The 22,542-nt window shown below is 33.2% G+C and overlaps 1 protein-coding gene and 2 pseudogenes across 1 annotated transcript; 1 reads left to right on the top strand and 2 right to left on the bottom strand.

Annotated features, from left to right (window-relative positions):
• Nucleotides 1-12,119: 12,119 nt before the first annotated feature.
• On the top strand, nucleotides 12,120-12,643 carry LOC136227213 (heat shock 70 kDa protein-like; annotated as a pseudogene).
• A 2-nt stretch (nucleotides 12,644-12,645) lies between these two features.
• LOC136227214 (heat shock 70 kDa protein 4-like) lies at nucleotides 12,646-14,821 on the bottom strand (annotated as a pseudogene).
• A 1,167-nt stretch (nucleotides 14,822-15,988) lies between these two features.
• On the bottom strand, nucleotides 15,989-18,517 carry LOC136226774 (heat shock cognate 70 kDa protein-like). Its single transcript, XM_066015425.1, has 2 exons — nucleotides 18,295-18,517; nucleotides 15,989-17,846 (listed from the first exon to the last, which is right to left on the bottom strand). Exons 1-2 carry the CDS (start codon nucleotides 18,506-18,508, stop codon nucleotides 16,210-16,212), a joined length of 1,851 nt encoding a protein of 616 aa, XP_065871497.1. The 5' UTR covers nucleotides 18,509-18,517; the 3' UTR covers nucleotides 15,989-16,209.
• Nucleotides 18,518-22,542: the final 4,025 nt, after the last annotated feature.

Here is a 22,542-nt window from a genome sequence, read left to right on the forward strand (position 1 = left end):
AGTTAACTAATCCTATAAAATTTCTTTAAGACATATATCAGAAATTCATCTTTTTGATTTTAATTTTATCAAATTGGTAGTTACTAATTTAAAATCCAGCAAAAAAAATCCTTAAATTCATCCGTTTCTAATACTGATTTTCCGCCAAACATAGTTATAATTTTTTTTTTCTAAGAATGACACATTTATAATAATTTACAAAATTACTAACTTTTATGTAACTAACCAAAAAGTTTAAAAGATCAAGATTTTTTAATATTCTTTTTCTTTTCTTTTGTTTTATTTCTTGTAACGTCTTTGTATACAAACAGAATAAAGCAACAATTACAATGAAAATCACATAATTTGCGTAATAAACTACGTAATTCAAATGGAAGTTTCAGAATTAAAATTGTAGCTAAATGAATAACAACAATGAATATGTATGAAATAAAATTAAACGAACAAACTTGGTTTGGAGTCTTAATCGTTGAAGTGAACCACGAATCTGAGGATCGGAATTGTGTCGTATTGATGCGGAGAGATCAACAATTGAGTTTAAAAACAAGAATAAAAGAAAATTATTCCTCACATAATTACTAAATGTTACTATTATGTCTCTAATGCCAGTTAAAGATGAACCTAGAAAGTCACACGCCTACAAGTTGTATGAATCAAGCTATTGTTGGATTAGTTAATTAGAAATATCTTGATTAATTATCTAACACAATATTCTCACACTATTTTTCAATTGAAAGAAATTTTTTATAAATAATTATTCTTACTCAATGTAAGTTGATAGCTTTCCTGAATACAATAGTCAAATGTTGGCGGTTGGAATTGAGAAATATCTTGAGTTAATTCCACTAAAATTTACTTAAAGGATATAATAATAATTAATTAAATGGTTAATTAATTATTATATATATATATTTTTTATAATAATAGTAATAATAATAATTAATTATTATATAATAATTTCTACCAAAAAAAATTTATTATATAATAATAATAATATTTATTAATATTATTATTAAAAAAATAATTTTTTTTATATATATAGGAGTGAGATCTGGTGTGATAAGGGCTTATGGTGTGTTAAAAGGATTTTATATTAAGCATAGGTCCTCCAACTCACTTAAAATACCTTCCATATAGATTTCGACACATGTCCACTTAATTTACATAATCAATTAAAAAAAGAATATCAGCACAGAGAAGAAAGAATATCAACGCATTATCTTCTTCCTCCTCCTTAAGTTCAGTGCTGCCACCGTCAACAAGCTTTTCCGGTGCCGCTTCGGATCTCCACTGCCATCTTCCACCTCCTCCAATCTCCATTGCCTGAAGAGAGTTAATGAATGAGTTTTGGAATTCAATTGTAAAGTACAGAAGCTAATTACGTTAAACCAAACTCCTAAATTCCAATCTTTTATTTGCAGACACTTATGGAGATGTTTTGGATTTAATAAAAAAAGGGTGTTGTTAAACCCAGCCCCATTTTCCCACCCCTAGCCCCGTGAAAGGACGAAAATGCCCTTTCATGGGTTTTGGGAGGGGAAAAGCTATTTTTTTTGCCAATTCAATACGCGGGCGTGTGGCCATCACGCCTCACCTCGCGGTCGGCCGTGACAGCCACTCCCGTCTACTCTCGGTGATAACGGATTGTCTTCCATCAAACGTTTTGTCTTTGATTCGGATGAAAATGAGTTTGAGAGAGTTTGGGAGGGATTCAAATTTTCAGTTTTTGTTCAAAGGGCGGTTAGATCTTTTTTCGGGGCTGGAAGTGTGAAAATGGAGCTGGGTTTAGTAACCCACTAAAAAAATCCACTGCTTATGGTAAACTCAATGGGATACAATACTAATTTTAAACAAAAAAACCTAACATTCATCTTTTTGTGAAAAATTTAGATAAAAACCTTTGAAACTTCAGGTATCATATTTTATAATTAAAACAATGGAAGTAGTAAAACTTTTGATTGCAGACAGTGTGGAAGAGCTGCAATGGAAATTGGTAGAGAAATGGTTGCGGGTTGATAATTTGCAAAGGGTGAGAGGTGAGAATGGCGGCATTGAGCTTTGAGAAGGAAGAAGGGGAAGACATTGATATTTCTTTCTTTTCTGTAAATAATAATTTTTTTTAATTGATTATCTAAATTAAGTGGACATGTGTCGAAATCTGCATGGAAGGTGTTTTAAATGAGTTGGAGCACCTGGTGCTTAATATAAAATCCCGTGTCAAAGACCTTATAGTGTAATATAATAAAACTACATAGTTTTGGTAAGAAGAGAGAAAATTGTTTTATTTCTTTTCTTTAAAATATAATTTTCTGACATTTCTAACATCGTTTTTCGAAAATTTTTATACTGTTAGACTCGTCTAAATTAGACGATCATTTTGAGATCCCTGAAGCTCAGGTAAAAAAATTTATGGTGAACGGAATCCGGCAATTAGGTGGGCGTTTTTCAGTGAGAAAAAGGTATCCAGAAAATTCTCAAAACATTTCAGAAAATGTAAAACGTTATTCTGAGAAACTTTAATTCTTAGGTCGAAGAGGGATTTCTTACGGTCTAGTCCCAATAAAACCTTTTCCTTAATTTTATCCATTTTATATGCTTCAACAATTTATCGGGTACAAAAACGTAAGGAATCTACTTTGAGCCAAGAATTAAAGTTTCTTAAAATAATGTTTTACATGTTTTGAAATTTTTTGATATTTTTCTGGGTACGTTTTTGGTTCTACCTTTCAGCACTATGTGTTGGAAAAACCAGCACATACTGCTGGACGCCAACATGTTGTTCTAAATCAGTGTACAAATTATTCCAATTAGTGTACCAATTGTTTCAAATCAGTGTATCAGTTGTTCCAACAAAATAATTATATTGTTCCAGCAGAATTCTTAAATTATTCCAACAGAATACTTATAATGTTCCGACAATGTACGGGGAATTGTTCCAAATCAGTGTACCATTTATTCCAATATAATATTTATATTGTTCCAATAAAATAACCAGTGTACCAATCATTCCAAATCAGTGTACCAATTGCTCCAACTCAGTATACCAATAGTTCAAACAGAATTAATTCTTATATTCTTCCAACAGAATAAATATGTGTACCAATTGTTTCAAATCAAATTGTTCCAAATCCGTGTACCATTTGTTCCAACATAGTATTTATATTGTTCCAATAGAATAAATCAGTGTACTAATCGTTCCAAATCAATGTACCAATTGCTACAACTCAGTATACCAATTGTTCCAACAGAATTAATTCTTATATTCTTCCAACAAAATAAATCCGTGTACCAATTGTTTCAAATCAGTGTACCAATTTTTACAACAGAACATTTATATTATTCCAATAGAATTATTATATTGGTACAACAAAATACATATATCGTTGGGTCATAGCGAGATTCCTTACAATTTAGTCCCAATAAATCATTTTCCTAAATTTTATCCATTTTACATACTTCAATAATTTATTGGGACTAAACCGTAAGGAATCTCACTTTGAGTCAAGAATTAAAGTTTATTAGAATGATGTTTTACGTTTTATGGAATTTTTTGAAAATTTTATGGGCATTTTTTTTCTCACAGAAAAACAGCCACAAGGTCGACGGATTCCGTTCATCGGAATTTTTTTTACCTGAGCTTCTGAGATCTTAAAATGACCGTCTAATTAAGACGAGTCTAACGGTATAAAAAATTTCAAAAAACGAGGTTAGAAAAGTCGGAAAAATGAATTTTAAAGAAAAGAAATAAAACAATTTTCTCTCTCCTACGATAACATCATCCTCCTCCTCCTCCATTCTCTTATGAACATCCTTCTTTTCATTTTATTTACAAATTTACCACATTCCCATACTTAATTATAAAATTGGTCCTTGTCACACTATAAGCTCTGTCACACCATAAGATTTTTGTCACACCTGATCTCTTATATATATATATATATATATATATATAGCCCAATTAAAAGGAGCCATTTATGTATCTAACCTACTTTGTTTCCATCTTACTAAATTAGACACTTTCAACCACTTTGGACAAAAGTACCATTAGTTTTATTCAATCGATCGATCTACTCCTGCTTCTTCTTCTTCTTCCGCTTCTTCTTCTTCTGGTTCTTCTTCTTCTTCTTCTTCGGTTCATCTTCTTCAATTTCTGATACCAATCATTAGCGATTTTTGAGATTATTGACGTCTTATGTTTAATTTCTCGTAGAAATGGTATGTTTTTAGCTTATACGCTTGCTTTTCTCGTTGGTCTTGCCTCTTTCTTCATCTGTAATGACATCGTTTCAATTTCCTCTATTTTCCATAATTTTTCTCAATTTTCCTCCATTGTTGTCGCATTTGTGACGAAATTTGTCGCATTTCATTACAAATGCGACAACAGTTGCCGCATTTCGTCGCAAATGCGACAACTCTTGTCGTATTTTTGCATTTCGTCATAAATGTGACAAGAGTTGTCGCATTTGCGATGAAATGCAGCAACTGTTGTCGTATTTGTGATGAAATGCAATAAATTTCGTCACAAATGCGACAACAATGGAGGAAAATGGAGAAAAATTGTGGAAATAGAGGAAATTGAAACGATATCATTACAGATGAAGAAAGATGCAAGACTAACGAGAAAAGTTGGCGTATAAGCTAAAAACATACTATTTCTACGGGAAATTGAACATAATACATCAATAATCTAAAAAACTATTAATGATTGGTATCAGAAATTGAAGAAGAAGAAGTTGAATGAAGAAGAAGAAGAACCAGAAGAAGAAGAAGAAGAAGAAGAAGAAGAAGCGGATGGGGAAGAAGCAGGAGTAGATCGATCGAATAGAACTAAATGTAATTTTATCCAAAGTGGTTGAAAGTGTCTAATTTGGTAAGATGGAAGCAAGGTGGGTCTAAAACTTGATTTAATCGATTTAGTGGAATGATTAGAGGTTTCACCACTAGAAAAGGTTAATTCTCCGATTGGAATCTATAAGAGGTATTATTCTAATCTCGTATATAAGTATCAATTTGATTATTAAAGAAATTAATCATCCTAGTGAAAGATTTGATGTCAAACATCAGATGTTTGACCGTTTAATAGATCACATTAATTGTTTGTTTAGGAAATTTTTTGAAATTCTTTTCCTGAATACTAACATGATCCCGCTTCAAATCCTTCATCATCAACCACTATGTCAATACGATTAATCTGTTTTCGTGTCTTGACATTTGCATGAAAGAACTTTGAATTTGTATCCCCTTTCTTTAACCAAAACGTCTTAGCTCTCTGCTTCTAGTATACCTCCTTCTATTCAAGAAAAACCGTAAGCTGCTTGTTAATGTCCACACATTTCTAAACCGAATCTGCATCCCTTTTGTCCCGTAAGCGACTCAATTGTTATTTACACCAAGCAATTTTACCCGAAAATCGAGCCCTAAACCACACTCCCCAATCCATCATTACCTTACTACACATCTCCATCTTCTTCATAATCCAAACCGGCTTGGCCGAATTTGGCCGTATGCTTCAACAAATAGACTGACTAATTTCCTTGCTAACCAAGATTGCATCATGTATGTAATGTATTCCTTTAGCTCCATTTAACATTTCTTTTTCCAAAAAGAGCTATGGAGTTTTTTTTACCCTTATTAATATGATAAATTCAAGGAAAAATTACAAAATTGGATCAAATGGAAGATCCATTTACATATTTAGACCAATTACTCAAATCATTACATATTCTAAACTATTTATTTATGACTTTCCCAAACGCCCTATATATATATATAACAATTTAGAAATTTCTTACTCTTCCTTCATTCTCTCTTCGTTTTTCTCTTAGTTTGCGAACTTGACACTCTGTTTTTAATTATCGACTCATATTTTTAATTGTCGACTCATAAATCTTTCTACTTGCGAACTTGGCACCCCTTTCTTTATTATTTTGTACATTTTTTCCAAGATAATACTTCCCGCATATGATTTTATATCGCATTTTCGTAAACAGTGAAGCCTGCAAAGCAAATACTACTTCGTAGAATGAGTTTTTCTTCGCAGTTTTCGCGAACTGCAAAGCAAATTCACGTGCTGGGATAGTATTTACTTTCACAGACTGCACAGTTTGAGGAAAATGCGAAGTGGTATATTTTGTTATTTGATGAAAATATACATAAGTAAACAACATGATTAGTAAAATGACATAAAAAATAACATTATCAAAATTTACAACAAGATTGCAAAAATAATTCAAACCTTAAACCCTAAACCCTAAACCCCAGCAATGGAGGAAGTGTGCTTCCATAACATTTGGGAGGAATGATTAGCAAAATGTTCTGGAAGCACACATCCTCCCTAGTGTGCTTCTAGAACATTTGGGAGGAAGTATGATTCTAGAACATTTGCTAAGAAGTTCAGAAGCAAAAGGAACTAGAACATTTGGTCTTCACCATCTTCATCACATCCCAATCACCCCTCACTGTGATTGATGCCTTTGTATTTAAGCTAAACAGATACTTGAATTTGATGCCTTTGTATTCAACATCTTCATCACACCCCAATCACCCCTCACTGTGATTGATGCCTTTGTATTCAAGCTAAACATATACTTGAATTTGATGCCTTTATATTAACCATTCACAAGAATTAAAGTCATTTTAGAGAAATAATGAAAGAAACGCTTCGCAGAAAGCAAAAATGCGAGTCTGCAAAGAGAAATACACCTGAAAAGGATGATTTTTCTTTGTAGAAAGCGAAATTGCGAAGAGAAATATAGGCTGAAAAAAGGATGATTTTGCTTCGCAGGCTTCGCAAAATGTGAAACAAAATCATTCTGCGAAGTTATTTTCCAGAAAGAGAGGAAGATGAAACATGAGAAATACAGTAGATACTTACATTCTTACCGTCTTTTGCCATTGAAATCGATAATAAACATATGATAAACGCAGAAGAATGTCGAATAACGATGTCTTCGATTCACAAAAGAAGAAAGAAACAAAGAGATGAAGAAGAAGCAGGAAGATGAAGAATCATGTCCTCGATTTGCACAAGAACAGAGAGACAAAGAGAGGAAGAAGACACAAGATGATGAAAAAATGACAACCGTTTGCAAAATATAAAGGAAGCGGAAGATGAAACGATAGAAAGGAAGGGGGGAGATGAAAGGTTTGGGGGTATTTTGGATAAGTCACAAAAAATAGTTTAGATATACAATGACTTGGTAATTAGTCTAAGTGGGCTGCTATATACCGCAATATTTTTTCCACCTACCGCACTTTTTTGACAATTTTGCCCTCCTCATAATTTAAACTCAAAAATTCAAAAATCTCAAATCCTCTCAAATCCTCTCTAGCTTTTTGGTTTTTCAAAAAACCCGACCTAAAACAACATGCCGCCAAAGCCAGGAGCGGGTAAAGGCTTCATGAAATCTCCGGTAAGTTTTTTTTTTAAATTACTCAGAAATCATGGGTTCCGCCTCTGAATCAGAAGCGGAACCCGTATGAATATAAGGTAAACGGAATCGCCGTGCCGCTTCCACCACGGGTGGAACGGACGAACTGCCCCTTCCACCCGTGGTGGAAACGACACGGCCGTTCGTTCCACCGCACGGTGGAACGAAAGGCGCAATCGTTCCACCGTACGGTGGAACGAAAGGCGCAATCGTTCCACCGTACGGTGGAACGAGAGCCATGCTCGTTCCGCCTTACGGCGGAACGAGCTGTGCATCCGTTCCACCGTACGGTGGAACGGTGCGCGCAGCCCGTTTAGGCCAAAAAAAAATTTCGAAATTAAAAAAACGAAATTTTAATTTAAATTTATATCGTAGGATTACCTCGTGTTCGAAATCATGGTCTTCGGGAATGCTCGGGTCCATTTTCGTCCAATTCGGGTTTTTAGGCTTGGGAGAGAAAGAGAGGAAAAAAAAGTTTTAGTTTTTGATAAAAAATTATGACAAGGGCATAAATGTCAAAAGAGTGCAGTGGGTGGAAAACATATTGCGGTATATAGCAATACCCCCATTTAATCCCATTTTGTAATTTTCCCTAAATTCAATTTTATTATAAATAAAGGTCATCCATCATGCCACTAGGGCCGGTCCTGATAATTTACGAGCCCTAGGCGGAATAATAAATAAAAGCACTTTTAATAAAAATATTTTACGTAAAAAAATTTAAAATATATTTCAATACATGATAAACAAAAAAGTATTTCATTATTAATGATACGATACGTATTATTACGTTCACTAAATACAATTGTTTATCCAAAATCAAAAGGATGTTTCACAATTTTTTTAAATTATGGATTAAACTCTATTTGGCTTATGTGATATCTAAAATTTTGTCATTCGGTTAATGTGGTATAGACAAAATACATGAATAAATAAGAAAAAAATTAATTCCTTATTTATCTACATATTAAATCTATATGGTAAAAATTAAATAAATTATCACGTGTATATAACACGTATCAAAAATTGTGTCAAGCGTGATTTTTTTTAACAAATCAATTAATTTTCCATCCAAAATGGGTTAAATATCACTTGTGGAAATACTTCAAGGGGAAAATATTACCAAATGGTATGATAAAATTTTGGATACCACAGGGGTCAAATATGAGTTTTAATTCTTAAATTAACTCTTTAAAAAGTCAATTTGGCATCTTTTAAGTTTAAAATATTAATTAGGTAAAAAATATTATTAGGCCCCTGATCATTCATTTTTTAGTTCATGAAGCCATTGATCTTTTATTTGGATACATTAAGCCCCTCGTCTTTTATTTTTGGTCTCATTAAGCCCTTAATGACAAAAAAAAATTAATTTCGAACATAAAAATCGGTTAACAGACTGTTATTCATTGCACCTGCATTCGAAATTTGTATTTTTCATTGTTTGAAAGTAGTTTTGGATGCATTGTATGGTTGTAGGAAAACTATAAAAACCTTAATTCAAACTGTAAAAATATTTTTTTTAATAATTTTAAATACAGATGAAGTTAAAAACGTATTTTTGACAGAATTAAATTTCCATAACTTACTAATTTGGTCATAAAGGGCTTAATGAGACTAGAAATAAATGATCAGAGGCTTAATGTATCCAAATAAAAGATCAAGGGCTTAATGAACAAAAAAATAAAAGATCAGGAGCTTAATTATGCTTTTTGCTTATTAATTATTTAGACCCTTTAAAACCTAAATAACTTTTACGACTTTTTACACAAATATCACAATTGATTACAACATTACAATTGATCATATTATCAAAATTACTTTTCAATAAGTCATTATTTTTCATATATAAGAAATAAAGTATGATTTTATACTTTAATTTAAAAAATTAGATCAAAATTCATAAATTATAAACTTTAGTAAATATATAAAATATATTAAAAATAATAATTTTATTAATTTAGTATAATTATAAAGTATTATTTGATATAATTATAAATAAGTTTTTAAAACTAAATTTCTATGTAAATTTTTTAATTTCAATATTTGTATAAAATTTTATTTTTTAAAAAAATCCAAATATTTTTATAATGTTTTTTTAAGAAAAATAAAAACAAATTTTTATTTTGACGGGATCGATCCTAGGCCCCTTTAAATGAGAATTGGGTGCAGCTGGATATTTAATAATCTTAGTATAATTTATTTGTTACTATATATATATATATATAATAAAAATATTTGGACCCTTTACAGCTAGAGATGTACATAAGAAAATTGTAAAAACAAAAAACCTAATCATAACCAAATAAAAAAATAGGTTAACCGAAACCAATGAACTAATATATGATTTTTTACTTTAAAATTTTCGTTTTTTGGTTTTGGTTTCGGTTTCAGTATTTTACTAACCACCGACTGAAACAATTAAAAAAATTAAAAATTAAAAATTATATTATACTTTAGGTTAAACATGACATTTCTTATTAGAATAAATATAAAACTATTTTCTTATTTGTCTAAGAAATTTCAAAACCACGCTCCATCGAGACAAAAAAAATCCTATCTTATCCCCTGCTCATCTTTTTCATCTCGTGCGGCTTCTCCTTCTCATCTTCCTCCGGCACCGGCACTGGTGTCATCTTCCTCAATGGTATGTCTCTTTCTCTCTACCCTCTTATTTTCTGCAAACAAAAGAAAAAGTTCGTTTATATGCAATTTTGAGAAAATAGGTCGACATGATCCAATTAACATCCCTTTGCTGCTTGCACGCTCTTCTATTGATTTTATTTAGTATTTTCAGTTGGATCTTTGATCCGTCTGGGGATCTTTATTCCTTTGAGAGTGTTGAGAGTTAATCATTCAATTGGTTCTTTTATCCCAGAAGACCGAGAAATCTTCCCACGAGCCCAAGTCTCGAAAGAGGGCTTGATTATTGTTGTTTAATCATTCAATCAGTTTAGGATTTATTGTGTCACTAATAATTGGAAATGTATTGTAATTTGGAACTAATAGGTCTTCAAAAAAGGCTTGTGTCATTGTTGTTTAATTTGTGATGCTAACCAATTATGTAAAAACTTGATTATTTTAGAGTTGTGTAGACCAAGAATGTTTAAACTTTTTACTAATATACTTTAGTAGGAAATATGGGTAAAATACGATTTAATGATATGCAAATTTGATTGTTGAAACGTACATCCAGAGACAACTCTGAAGATAAACATTAAAAGAAAATATGATGTATAGAAATGACAACAATTGAATATAATCATTTATTTAAATTCTATTAATTCCTCAAGCCTTTTTTCATCTATGGTTTCACAAATTAATGTCATTTTACTATGAAAGGTTTCTTTTAGTTTAATCCCCTTTTTCACTTTTCTAATTCACCAAAAAGCTCTATTAATTTTTCAAGTTTTTTTTATCATAAATTACACTACTTTATCCAATTCTACTTTGAACATTTTGGCTTCTTTCATGCTGTGTTTTAAAATAAGCAGTATTCTATTGTCAAGCATTTTTGTTCTCGTTTTCTCTTTCTATCTTGTAACTAGTTGCCTTCATCATGCAATTTCTAAGAGTTTCTTTTTATTTTTTATTCACCGTGTTCATTGCTTATTTCATTTATTATTTCAATGTTTATTTATTAATGGTTAAAAACCGAAATAAAAGGTTCACCGATCGAATAATTGGTTAATCGAATTTAATGGACTAGTGTATGATTAGTATATTTAAAAAAAAAAAATGGTTAACCGACCGAATTAACCTTAATGGACTGATTAACCAACCACGTGCACCCCTACCTACAGCCTTGGGCCCTAGGCCAAGGCACTCCTAGCCTAGGTTTAGGGCCGACCCTGCACGCCACCATATTGACGTGACTGTATTTTGGAGTTGAAAAAACGAGAGAATAATATGTAATATTGTTGTGGATTTCAATTTCTTTTCAGTATTGTTTTCTATATAAAATTATTTATTGTGATAGCTTTTAAAATTGACATCTCAATGTTATCGTACTATAATTGAAACATATTTTCAATTGTAATCTCCCTACGTTCAATCCAACTCCCATAAAACTCGCTATATATTTGTCATAAAATCAAGTATTCTTTTGGAATTCACTTTAAATGGAGATATTGTTTTTGTCACACCCGATCATAAACGACCTCAATCGGCATCGTGCGTGAAATAGAAATATCATAATCAATACTTAGGAGTCTCCAATTTATCCAAATATCATAATATCATATTTATTTATTTATCTTGGCCTTCCTCTTCAATATATATTCTAAAATAATTCAAAAATCACACACCTAATAATTATCATATATACTAATATCAAAATATAAATTCTAAAAATTTAGACACGGACGTGACAGTTTTGCTAGTATTTGAACACTCGATGGAAGAAGCCATACAAGGAAGGGATTGAGAAAATAGTAGAGGAGGCTGAGAAATACAACCGAAGATGAGGAACATAAAAAAAGATAGATGCTAAACATGCATTGGAGAATTATGTATATAACATGAGGAATAATGTAAGAGACAACAATGTCTCTTTTAAATGTTATCTTGTATAAGTTAATAAAAAAAATCAGAAGCAAGAAGAAATATAATTTAGAAAAGCTTTCTCCTCTCTTTCCTTTATTTTATATATTCTTCTTTATCTTGTGCTTTTGGATGTCACCCTTCTCTCACATGGATGGATTTCAAACAACAGGTGGTGGTGTGACTGTTCTGATACCAAATAACACTACCATTCCTATAAAGAGGGAAAAAGGATGCACCACTCACCTTGACAACCGGATCAAGGTCCCGATAGCTGTATATGAGGGTGAGAAAGCGCTAGTAAGAGACAACAATTTACTTGGCAACTTTGACCTTTGTGGCATTCCGTCAGCTCCAAGGCGTGATTGCAACAGTATCTTAAATGTTTCGGCTGAGGAGAAGAGAACAGGGAATAAAAACAAGATAACAATCACTAGCTACAAGGGAAGATTATCCAAGGAAGAGATTAGGAAGATGGTAGAGGAGGCTGAGAAATACAACGCAAGTTGAGGAACATAAAAGAAGACTGATGCTAAATATGCATTGGATAAGTATGTGTATAACATGAGGAATAATGTGACATCGAGAAGATGAGCTCCAAACTAGCATGAGATGATAGAAAGAAGATTGAGGCTGTGACTGAGGAAGCTATTGAAAGGTTGGATGGAAACCATACCTCACCTATCTGGTTTCCATCCAACCTTTCAATAGCTTCCTCAGTCACAGCCTCAATCTTCTTTCTATCATCTCATGCTAGTTTGGAGCTCATCTTCTCGATGTCACATTTTTCCTCATGTTATACACATACTTATCTGATGCATGTTTAGCATCAGTCTTCTTTTATGTTCCTCAACTTCAGCGTTGTACTTATTAGCCCCATGTACCATTTTCTCAATCTCTTCCTTGGATATATTCCCTTATAGCTAGTGATTGTTATCTTGTTTTTATCCCCTGTTCTCTCCTCCTCAGTCGAAACATTTAAGATACCCTTGCAATCTATGTCAAAGCACACATTGAATTTAGGGACATGCTTTGGAGCTGAGGGAATGCCACAAAGGTCAAAGTTGCTAAGTACAAATTGTTGTCTCTTGCTAGTGCTCTCTCGCCCTCATATACCGCTATCGGGATAGTGGTCTGGTTGTCAAAGTGAGTGATGAATCCCTTTTCCCTCTTTATAGGAATGGTAGTGGTCCTTGGTATCAGAATAGTCACACCACCACCCGTTGTTTGAACCCATCCAAGTGAGAGAGGGGTAACATCCAAAACCACATGATCATGCAACTTCTCATTGCCTTCACCACTCAATGGTTGGAGAGAAAGAAGAATATATAAAATGAAGGAAAGAGAGGAGAAAGCTTTTCTAAATTATATTTCTTCTTGCTTCTGATTTTTTTTATTAACTTATACAAGATAACATTTAAGAGAGACATCCTTGGCAGATCAAATTAACTTGTAACTATTAGAGTTACATAAGTTACATAATAGTTAATTATGAGAAATTTATGAGTTAAGTGAGAAATAATGAGAGTTAGCCCTTGTTTGGGAGGAGGTCAACATAGGTTAATAGAAGTAACGGAATGTAAAATTTTAAATTAATCTTGTTTGAGAGTTTTTTTGTTGAGAGTAAATGAAAGTTGGTGGGAGTTAACATTTTACTCCTATTAACTCAATATTTTAACCTCCAAAATGAGGGTTAATGAAAGTAATGAAAACTAACATTTTAACTTTCATTTACATTCCATCAACTCCCAAACAAGGTTAAATTTTAACCTTTATTTCCATCACTTCTCCTCCCATTTCATTACCCCTATAACTCTCACCTCCATTAACCTCCCAACTCCCAAACAAATGTTAGTTACTTTTTTAATTACTCTATCCGTTCCGTTATACAAGTCACTATAGAATATTTCACATGGATTAAGAAACACAATTATATAGAGTCAAATTAATGAATTTATATTGGTTAACTAAATTTTTTTGGCTTAAAGTACTATTTGGTCCCTGATTTATCTAAATTTTTTATCATTTGGCCTTTAACCTATTATTTGGTCATATTTGGCCCATGATCTATCCCAAATTGGTAAAATTTCACCCAATTTGGATCAAACTTAACCGAATCATTATCTCATTGATAAGTAACGATATTTTGACACTTGAACTTAATAGATTTTAGTTTAGGATTTGTTTTTTGTTTTTTTCTTTTTTTAATCTAATTAATTATTTCCACATAATGTGGAAAAATAACTTTAAGAAATATCACGTTTCAAATTCAAGTGTCAAAATATCGTTACTTATCAATGAGATAACGATTCCGTTAAGTATTCATAAAACTTGGGTGAAATTTCACCAAATGGGATAGGTCAAAGACTAAATGTGATCAAATAATAGCCCAGGGGCCAAATAACACAATTTTGGATACGTCAGGGGCCAAATAATGCTTTAAGCAAAAAAAATTCTCTCTTATATAATGGTTGGAGAATATTCAAAAATACATCAAGACAAAAAAAACTAGAATGATCTATATTTGGAAGAAAAAAACTAACATGCTAGAATGACTTATAAAGTGAAATGAAGAGAGTAGTTATCAAGAGTTATTATTTATTAGTGGTGAAGCTCTTAGCCTAGTGGTTGAGAGCTTACCTATGCCTTGGGAGGTCATGAGTTCGAATCACATCCGGATCAAATATTCTTTTTCCTTCATTTTATATATTCTTTTTTCTCTCCAACATGAATATGACAGCCTCAACACCTGTACTCATATGTAACGACTTCATCCGAGTTGAAATTGTGGTAGAACCACCAACAATAATGACATCATGGGTACTGCTCTTTTCCATTTTGGCATCCCCCATGTACAACTTCACAGGCTCTATACACTTTGTGAAAAAATTCATGTTCTACTGTAACCCTCTTCTCGAGTCACATTAAATATAATAGATAACACCCAAAGCATTTCTCATAATTCAATTCAAAAATACCAATATCAACCAATAAAGTCACCTAATATTTATCAGGGTACGGTCCCAAAAAAACCCTTGTTATTTGACATTTTGAATTTTTTTTTTGGGAGTTCCAAAGTCATAATCAAAGAAACAAACTAAATTCAATGTAATCAATTAATAATTAATAATATCCACTTAAACCAAAACAAAACAATTCAATCCTTAGGAATAATAATAATTTCTAATGAAATGTTCATGATATCCTAATGGGAATGAGACGTTTGTTGCAACCTGAATGCAGAATTAATTTAATTGAATGGCAAACAGGATGACAACTGCACTACAAGAAAAACAGTAGTTAAGAATTGCAATGACAAACAGGATGACAAGTACACTATAAGAAAAACAGTAGTTAGGGATTGCAATTTAGTCCCCAACTCATGTTAGTGGCCAAATATCATGGTAATCGACTGAAATAATTCAGTCTATAACTCCAAAGGTTGGTAACCGTATACCGACTGTCTGTTGAAATAGTCGCAACCTTAGCGATAATAGTCGCCCATGTAGTTGCTAAGGTTAGTGATCAGAAGTTTGCATGTAACCATGATTTTTTTTATCGCTAATTATGTTTCGGAAATATTTCCAATCCTTGCCTTACCTCGGAATTGGCGTATTTGCAACAGAATTTTTCGTTCAAACGAAATATTATTTCTTATTTTAAAAGTAATTAATTTACAAAAAAAAAAAACAGAAAAATTAAAGTTGGATTGAAAAGAGTTACTTTTCAGTAAAGAGAATAACTAAAACATACATGCATAATGATCAATGACTGAAACATTGAATTAACATCAAATCTCATTGCAAATAGATATTTATACAACTACTTTTCAAAACCATGGAAAATTGGAATTGGAATTGGTAACAGTAGATAATTGTACAACTACTTCTCTAATAAAATTAGAATTAGTATCAATCAAAAGCTTGCACTAATATTTTGATTGAAGGAACAAACAAGAAATAAGAGAATCACAAAAAAGAAAAGGATGATTGACAAACATTGCAAGAAACAGAATGGATTTTCACCCAGCATCTCACTAATGTCTGAGTGAACAATCTTAGTAGAATTTAAAATATAATATGATATGATTTTAATTAATTAATGTGTGTTTCTTTTGTAGATAATTGTTTGGAAATCAGATAACAAACAAAACTTAACTAAAGATAAACTACTAGAAGATGATAATGTCATGATCCATACCGTTATTAGACAATTTCTAAGGACGATCATTAGCCAATCTTCATGACATCTTGGCAATGATAGGAATGCATATGCTCTTTAGCTCATCCATCTTATCCTTAAACTCATCTGCCTCACCTAGCTGGTTTGCATCACACCATTCAATAGCTTGTTCAATGGCATCCTCAATCTTCTTTTTGTCTTCTAGGTCTAGTTTCCAGCTCATCTTCTCATTTCTCACAGTACTCCTCATTTTATACGCATAATCCTCCAATGCAATTTTAGCAACGATCTTCTTTTTATGTTCCTCATCTTCGACCTTGTATTTCCCAGCCTCCTCTATCATTTTCTCAATCTCTTTGGACAATCTTCCCTTTTCATTAGTGATTGTTATCTTGTTTTTACTCCCTGTTGTCTTCTCCTCAGCCGAAACACTTAAGATACCATTGCAATCTATGTCAAAGCAAACAGTGAATTTAGGGACACCCCTTGGAGCTGAGGGAATGCCACAAAGGTCAAATTTTCCAAGTAAATTGTTGTCTCTTGCTAGTGCTCTCTCGCCCTCATATACTGCTATCGGGACAGTGGTCTGGTTGTCACAGTGAGTGGTGAATCCCGTCTCCTTCTTTATAGGAATGGTAGTGTTCCTTGGTATCAAAACAGTCACAACACCACCAGTTGTTTCAATTCCAAGTGAGAGAGGGGTAACATCCAAAAGCACAAGATCCTGCACCTTCTCATTGCCTTCACCACTCAATATGGCAGCCTGAACAGCTGCACCATATGCAACAGCTTCATCCGGATTGATACTCTTGCATAGTTCCTTCCCGTTGAAGAAATCTTGCAGCATTTGCTGTACCTTTGGAATTCTTGTAGAACCACCAACAATAACCACATCATGGACAATGCTCTTGTCCATATTGCCATCCCTCAAACACAACTCAACATGGTCCATACACTTTATGAAAAAATCCATGTTCAACTCCTCGAATTTTGCACGAGTTATGGTTGTGTAGAAATCAATACCCTCAAACAAGTAAACGATCTCAATAGTTGTCTGAAAAGTTGATGAGAGAGTCCTCTTAGCCCTCTCACAGGCAGTTCTCAATCTTCTAAGGGCTCTAGGATTTCCAGAGATATCCTTCTGATGCTTTCTCTTGAACTCTTGAATGAAGTGGTTCACCATTCTGTTATCAAAGTCTTCGCCTCCAAGGTGGGTGTCACCAGCAGTGGACTTGACTTCAAAGATACCCTCTCCAATGGTAACAAGTGAGACATCAAAAGTACCACCACCCAAATCAAAGATAAATACATTCTTCTTCTCAGCGCTGCTTGCATTCTTGTCAAGACCATAGGCAATGGCTGCAGCCGTAGGCTCACTGATAATACGCATAACATTAAGGCCAGCGATCACACCAGCATCCTTGGTCGCCTGACGCTGGGCATCAGTGAAATAAGCAGGGACAGTTACAACTGCATTTTTAACAGTTGATCCAAGATAGGCCTCAGCTATTTCACGCATCTTACTAAGAACCATAGACGATATCTCCTCAGCAGAAAAGTGTTTCTCCTCACCCTTGTATGTAACAGAAATCATAGGCTTATCAACAGGACCAGCAATTACCTTAAATGGCCAAAGCTTTAAATCACTCTTTACGGTGTCATCTGAGAATCTTCTACCAATCAATCGCTTTGCGTCTGCAAGCCATATAGTTGTAGAGTATGTTATAAATTAAACATATGAAACTAACTAGTAATACCAAATTAGCATACAATTTAAACGCAAGGATTTTTTTAACAATCTAGTAAGCAATTTGATTCCCATTAATTTCTTTCTACACATCCTGCTCCTTTTGCTGCTCAAGAAGAGCTAACAAGATTCTAAATATATGAACTTCAAGATAGCGAAAATCTTGGCGTACTCTTTAGAAATCTTTTTCAGTTCAAAAAATAAATAACCACAAAGAAGGAATCGGTAACTGATATAGCAAAAGAAATTTCAACATCAATGAAATCACAACACCACCAAAAACTGAAAGCAATAGAGTCTAAATTCGATTCACACTCAGTTACAAAAATAAGCAGATTTTAAGTAGATACAAACAAAAGAAGAAGAAAATAAAGAAATTAGATAGGAAGTGCATACCAAAAAGAGTATTAACAGGGTTCATAGCAGCCTGATTCTTAGCAGCATCACCGATCAAACGCTCGGTATCAGTGAAAGCAACATAAGAAGGCGTCGTCCGGTTCCCCTGATCATTGACTATGATCTCCACTCTGTCATGTTTCCAAACCCCGACGCATGAGTATGTTGTGCCCAGATCGATACCCACGGCTGCTCCTTCCCCTTTCCCGGCCATAGCATAAGAATTCAGTTATTGGGATTTCAGAATTTCCTATCAATGCTATTTATATATATGTATAGAACTTAAAATGTTGAAGCCATTTGTTTATTAAAATGGTTTCTTTACTTTTCCCGCCGTGCATAAATTAATTAAACCTAGTGAAAATTACAAAACTTGGTTAAAAGGGAAGTCTAATTACATATTTAATCCATTTATTCAACCTACTATATGTTTTTTGTGACTTTCCCATAATGCCCATAACTTTTCCACTTCCCCCTTACGCGAACGGTCTCTCCCCCCTTCTCCTTGGTTACGCGAAATGGTTGGCTCCTCCATTAATGATCCCAGACTTTTGATTTTCATATCTTCCTTAAATTGTACGAAATCTGCACCATTTCTCCAAATCACAATGTATTTCTCTTCTTCCTCTCTTGATTCTTCATCTTCCTAATGCTAGAAAATGAAGCCATGGTTCTTCATCTTCATGTTCCTCCTCGTTACTTGGTTTCTTTCTTCTTGTTACCATCAAAGAAATGATTATTCTACGTTATTTCCATCGTTTTTCCCAGTTTATCATATTGTTATTGTCACTTTTAAGGGTGAAAGGTGTGAAAAATGTAAGTATCTACTGTTTTCTCTATGTTTTCCATGCAATCACTTCGCGTAGTCGATGATTTCGCAAAGATCTGCGATGGAAAGAGCCTGAAACGTGACGATCTGCTTAGCGAATCGATTATTTCGTAAAGTCTGCGAGTAGAAAAGTTCATGATTTCACTCGCAGACTTCGCGAAAGAATCGATTCGCTAAGTAGATCGTCACGTTTCAGATCTCGCAGACTTCGCGAAAGCATCGATTCGCTAAGTAAAATCATCCTCTTCCCTGCACATTTACATTCGCATGTTTCGCTAAGCCTCATTTCGTGAAGCCAAATCGTCATTTTTCCTGCCTAACACGATTAAATTTTTCTGAATGTGATTGAATACATAACATCCCTTTCTGGAAGGCAGCGTATTGGGCTGCAGAGGAGATGACTTTCCTTCTTGTATAGGGAGAAATTTCACTCAAGATTGGCACATTCACTTTGAAATGATTGGTTAGGAGAGATTGTACCAATCTTGGTGTGCACCATGGCACACGTCCATCTGAAAATGTCTGGACTTCCATTTCTCATCCCAAAAAGTCTGGACTTCCTGTAAGGGAGAAATTTCCGTCCAGATTAATTACGTTCACTTTGAAGAGATTTGTTAGGAGTTTATTGTGACAATCTTGTTGTAAATTTTGATAACGTTATGATTTTAATGTTGTTAATGTGGCAATCTTGTTGTAAATTTTGATAATGTTATGATTTTAATGTTAGAACGCGTTGTTGTTTAGCATTTTTTTGTTATGTATCACCTAGCGAATTTTGTTAAAAACACAACCAGACTTCACATATGCTAATTAAAATCATCAACTAAACCAAATATTAGCTTCGCAGGCTTCGCATATGCTAGAATCTGCGAAGTCAGACGGGAGGGAGATAGTCGCACCGTAAATATTGAGGGTATTATGGAAAAGTCACACAAAAACAATCTAGCTATATAGTAGGTTGAGTAAATGTATTAAATATGTAAATGGGCCTCCCATTTGATCCAGTTTTGTAATTTTCCCTTAAACCTATACAACTTTGGGCTAATTACAAATCTAGCCCAACTAAAAGGGTCCATTTACATATCTAACCCACTTTGCTTTCATTTCACCAAATTAGACACTTTGATCCATTTTGGACAAAATTACCCTTAGTTCTATTCGATCGATCCATCTGCTCCTGCTCCCGCTTCTTCTTCTTCCGCCTTCGTCCGCTTCTTCTTCTTCTTCTTCTTCTTCTTTTTCTTCTTCTATTCATTTCAACTTCTTCTTCGGTTCAACTTCTTCAATTTTTGAAACCAATCGTTAGCGATTTGTGAGATTATTGAAGTATCATGTTCAATTCCCCGTAGAAATGGTATGTTTTTAGCTTATACGCCTATTTTCCTCGCTGGTCTTGCCTCTTCCTTCATCTGTAATGATATCGTTTTAATTTCCTATATTTTTCTCCATTTTCCTCAATTGTTGTCGCATTTCATCACAAATACAACAACAATCGTTGCATTTCGTCACAAATACGATAACAACCGTTGCATTTCGTCAAATGCGACAACAGTTGTAGTATTTCGTCATAAATGCGACAACAATTGTAGCATTTCGTCGCAAATGCGACAACTCTTGTCGCATTTGTGATGAATTCGTCATAAATGCGATATCACATCAATTCAGTTGTTATATTTTTTTTATTTTTCAATTTTTGAGCTTTTCATCCTAATCCTCTTCCATAGACACTAATTCTTCAAAGGTTGAATGAAACATAATCTCTTCTCTTTATAAACCACCGTCTTTTCGTCGGTTTGGGATGGCGAAAAAGACATTGAGAGTGTGGGGAAGAAGGTGAATTGAAATAAGGGTATTCTTGTCCAAAGTGGATGAAAGTGTCTAATTTGGTGAGATGAAAGCAAAGTAGGTTAGATGTGTAAATGTACCCTTTTAGTTGGGCTAGATTTATAATTAGCCCTACAACTTTCCCTTAAAACTAGCTTTTGCCCTTTGAATTTGAGATAACTTTCATTTCTTCATCAAGATTATACGGCTTTTTTTCATCACTCTTCGGTCAGTCTTCGGGGGGTTGCTTCCCGTGTTCTCAGCAAGAAAGCTTTGGAAGATTATTAAAAAACAGTTGATTATCCTTATCATGTTTCTAATTATCTTTTTTTTTTAATTTAGAAAATAAGAGTTTTAAGCGATTGGTTAGAAACCTTGTGTTTACATTTTATACCTGAAAAATAGTATTTTAATAAAACAGATAATTACTGCTTTTTTGAAAAGCAGCATTTTACAACAGCAAATAGCAGGTAAACCAAATGGGTCCTTAATATATGTTATTTTTGAAATAATGCCAATTTTTATTAACTTAAATAAAATGAAAGAATATTGCTAAGAAATTGTGGTGGACATACCCACTCACCCGTTGACCACTTTTGCTAGAGCATGGACAGTCGAATTTGCTGAACGCTTAATAAAGGAGATAGAGCACAACTCTAAATCTAGTAATAAATGAATATAATCAGAAATAATGTCAACTAAACACAAAGGACCTTCTAAACCAATTTGAATCGCCTTGACTATAACGAGATAATCCTACTGAATTTGAATTTTCTCACTGGGGCGATGTATCTTAATCCAGCTTAAAGCTTCTTTGATAGCTATGGTCTCGGCTAGCTGAGGACTGTGATTTCCTAAAAAAAGCTCTTATCTTAGCTAGAATGCATTTTCCAAAGTGATTACTTGATGATGCCATAGATGGAAAAAGAACTTTAATGCAAGAATTGAAAAGAAAAGAAGAAACTTGTCAAAGGAAAAGACAAAACCTAACTTGTCAGATGATATGACTCATATCTATTGAACAACAGCGAAGATAAAAAAACTTCAAATTCCCATTTTAATAAACATTATTTAACTCATCTTATTTTCTATTGGCATTCCTCTGTTTTTCTCCCACCTTGATGTTGCTTCTGAAAGCTTTCCACTAACCAAACACTTAAAACTTTCATTTTTCCTTAATATATGTTAAATCTCTTTGAATTCCAACATATTTTTTTCTTTATTCCAACATACATATTTTCTCTATATTAATTATTAAATCCACTTCATAATAATTTTTACAAAGAGAAATTTTTTTTTATAATAAAATTCTTTTTTTCCATACCACCTCTATTTCATTTTTTTCCTTTCTTTTAAGTGGGAAAGGAGAGAGAAACAAGAAAAAAACAGCTACTCCAAGTAGAAATGATTCTAAAAGAGTAAACTCTTAAATAATCCTTCTAAAAGACTTGATATCGGCGGGTGTCAGATTATGATAACTGGGATGTTGTGAGCAAGTGAAGTCGGAACGTATGCACATTTGTTTTTGTCTCTATGGACGTGAATAATGCTAATCTTCTCCAGTTTAGGGATCAAAACTTGGATTCCACAGATTA

The sequence above is a fragment of the Euphorbia lathyris genome, chromosome 4, assembly GCF_963576675.1.
Source record: "Euphorbia lathyris chromosome 4, ddEupLath1.1, whole genome shotgun sequence".
Taxonomy (NCBI): Eukaryota; Viridiplantae; Streptophyta; class Magnoliopsida; order Malpighiales; family Euphorbiaceae; genus Euphorbia; species Euphorbia lathyris.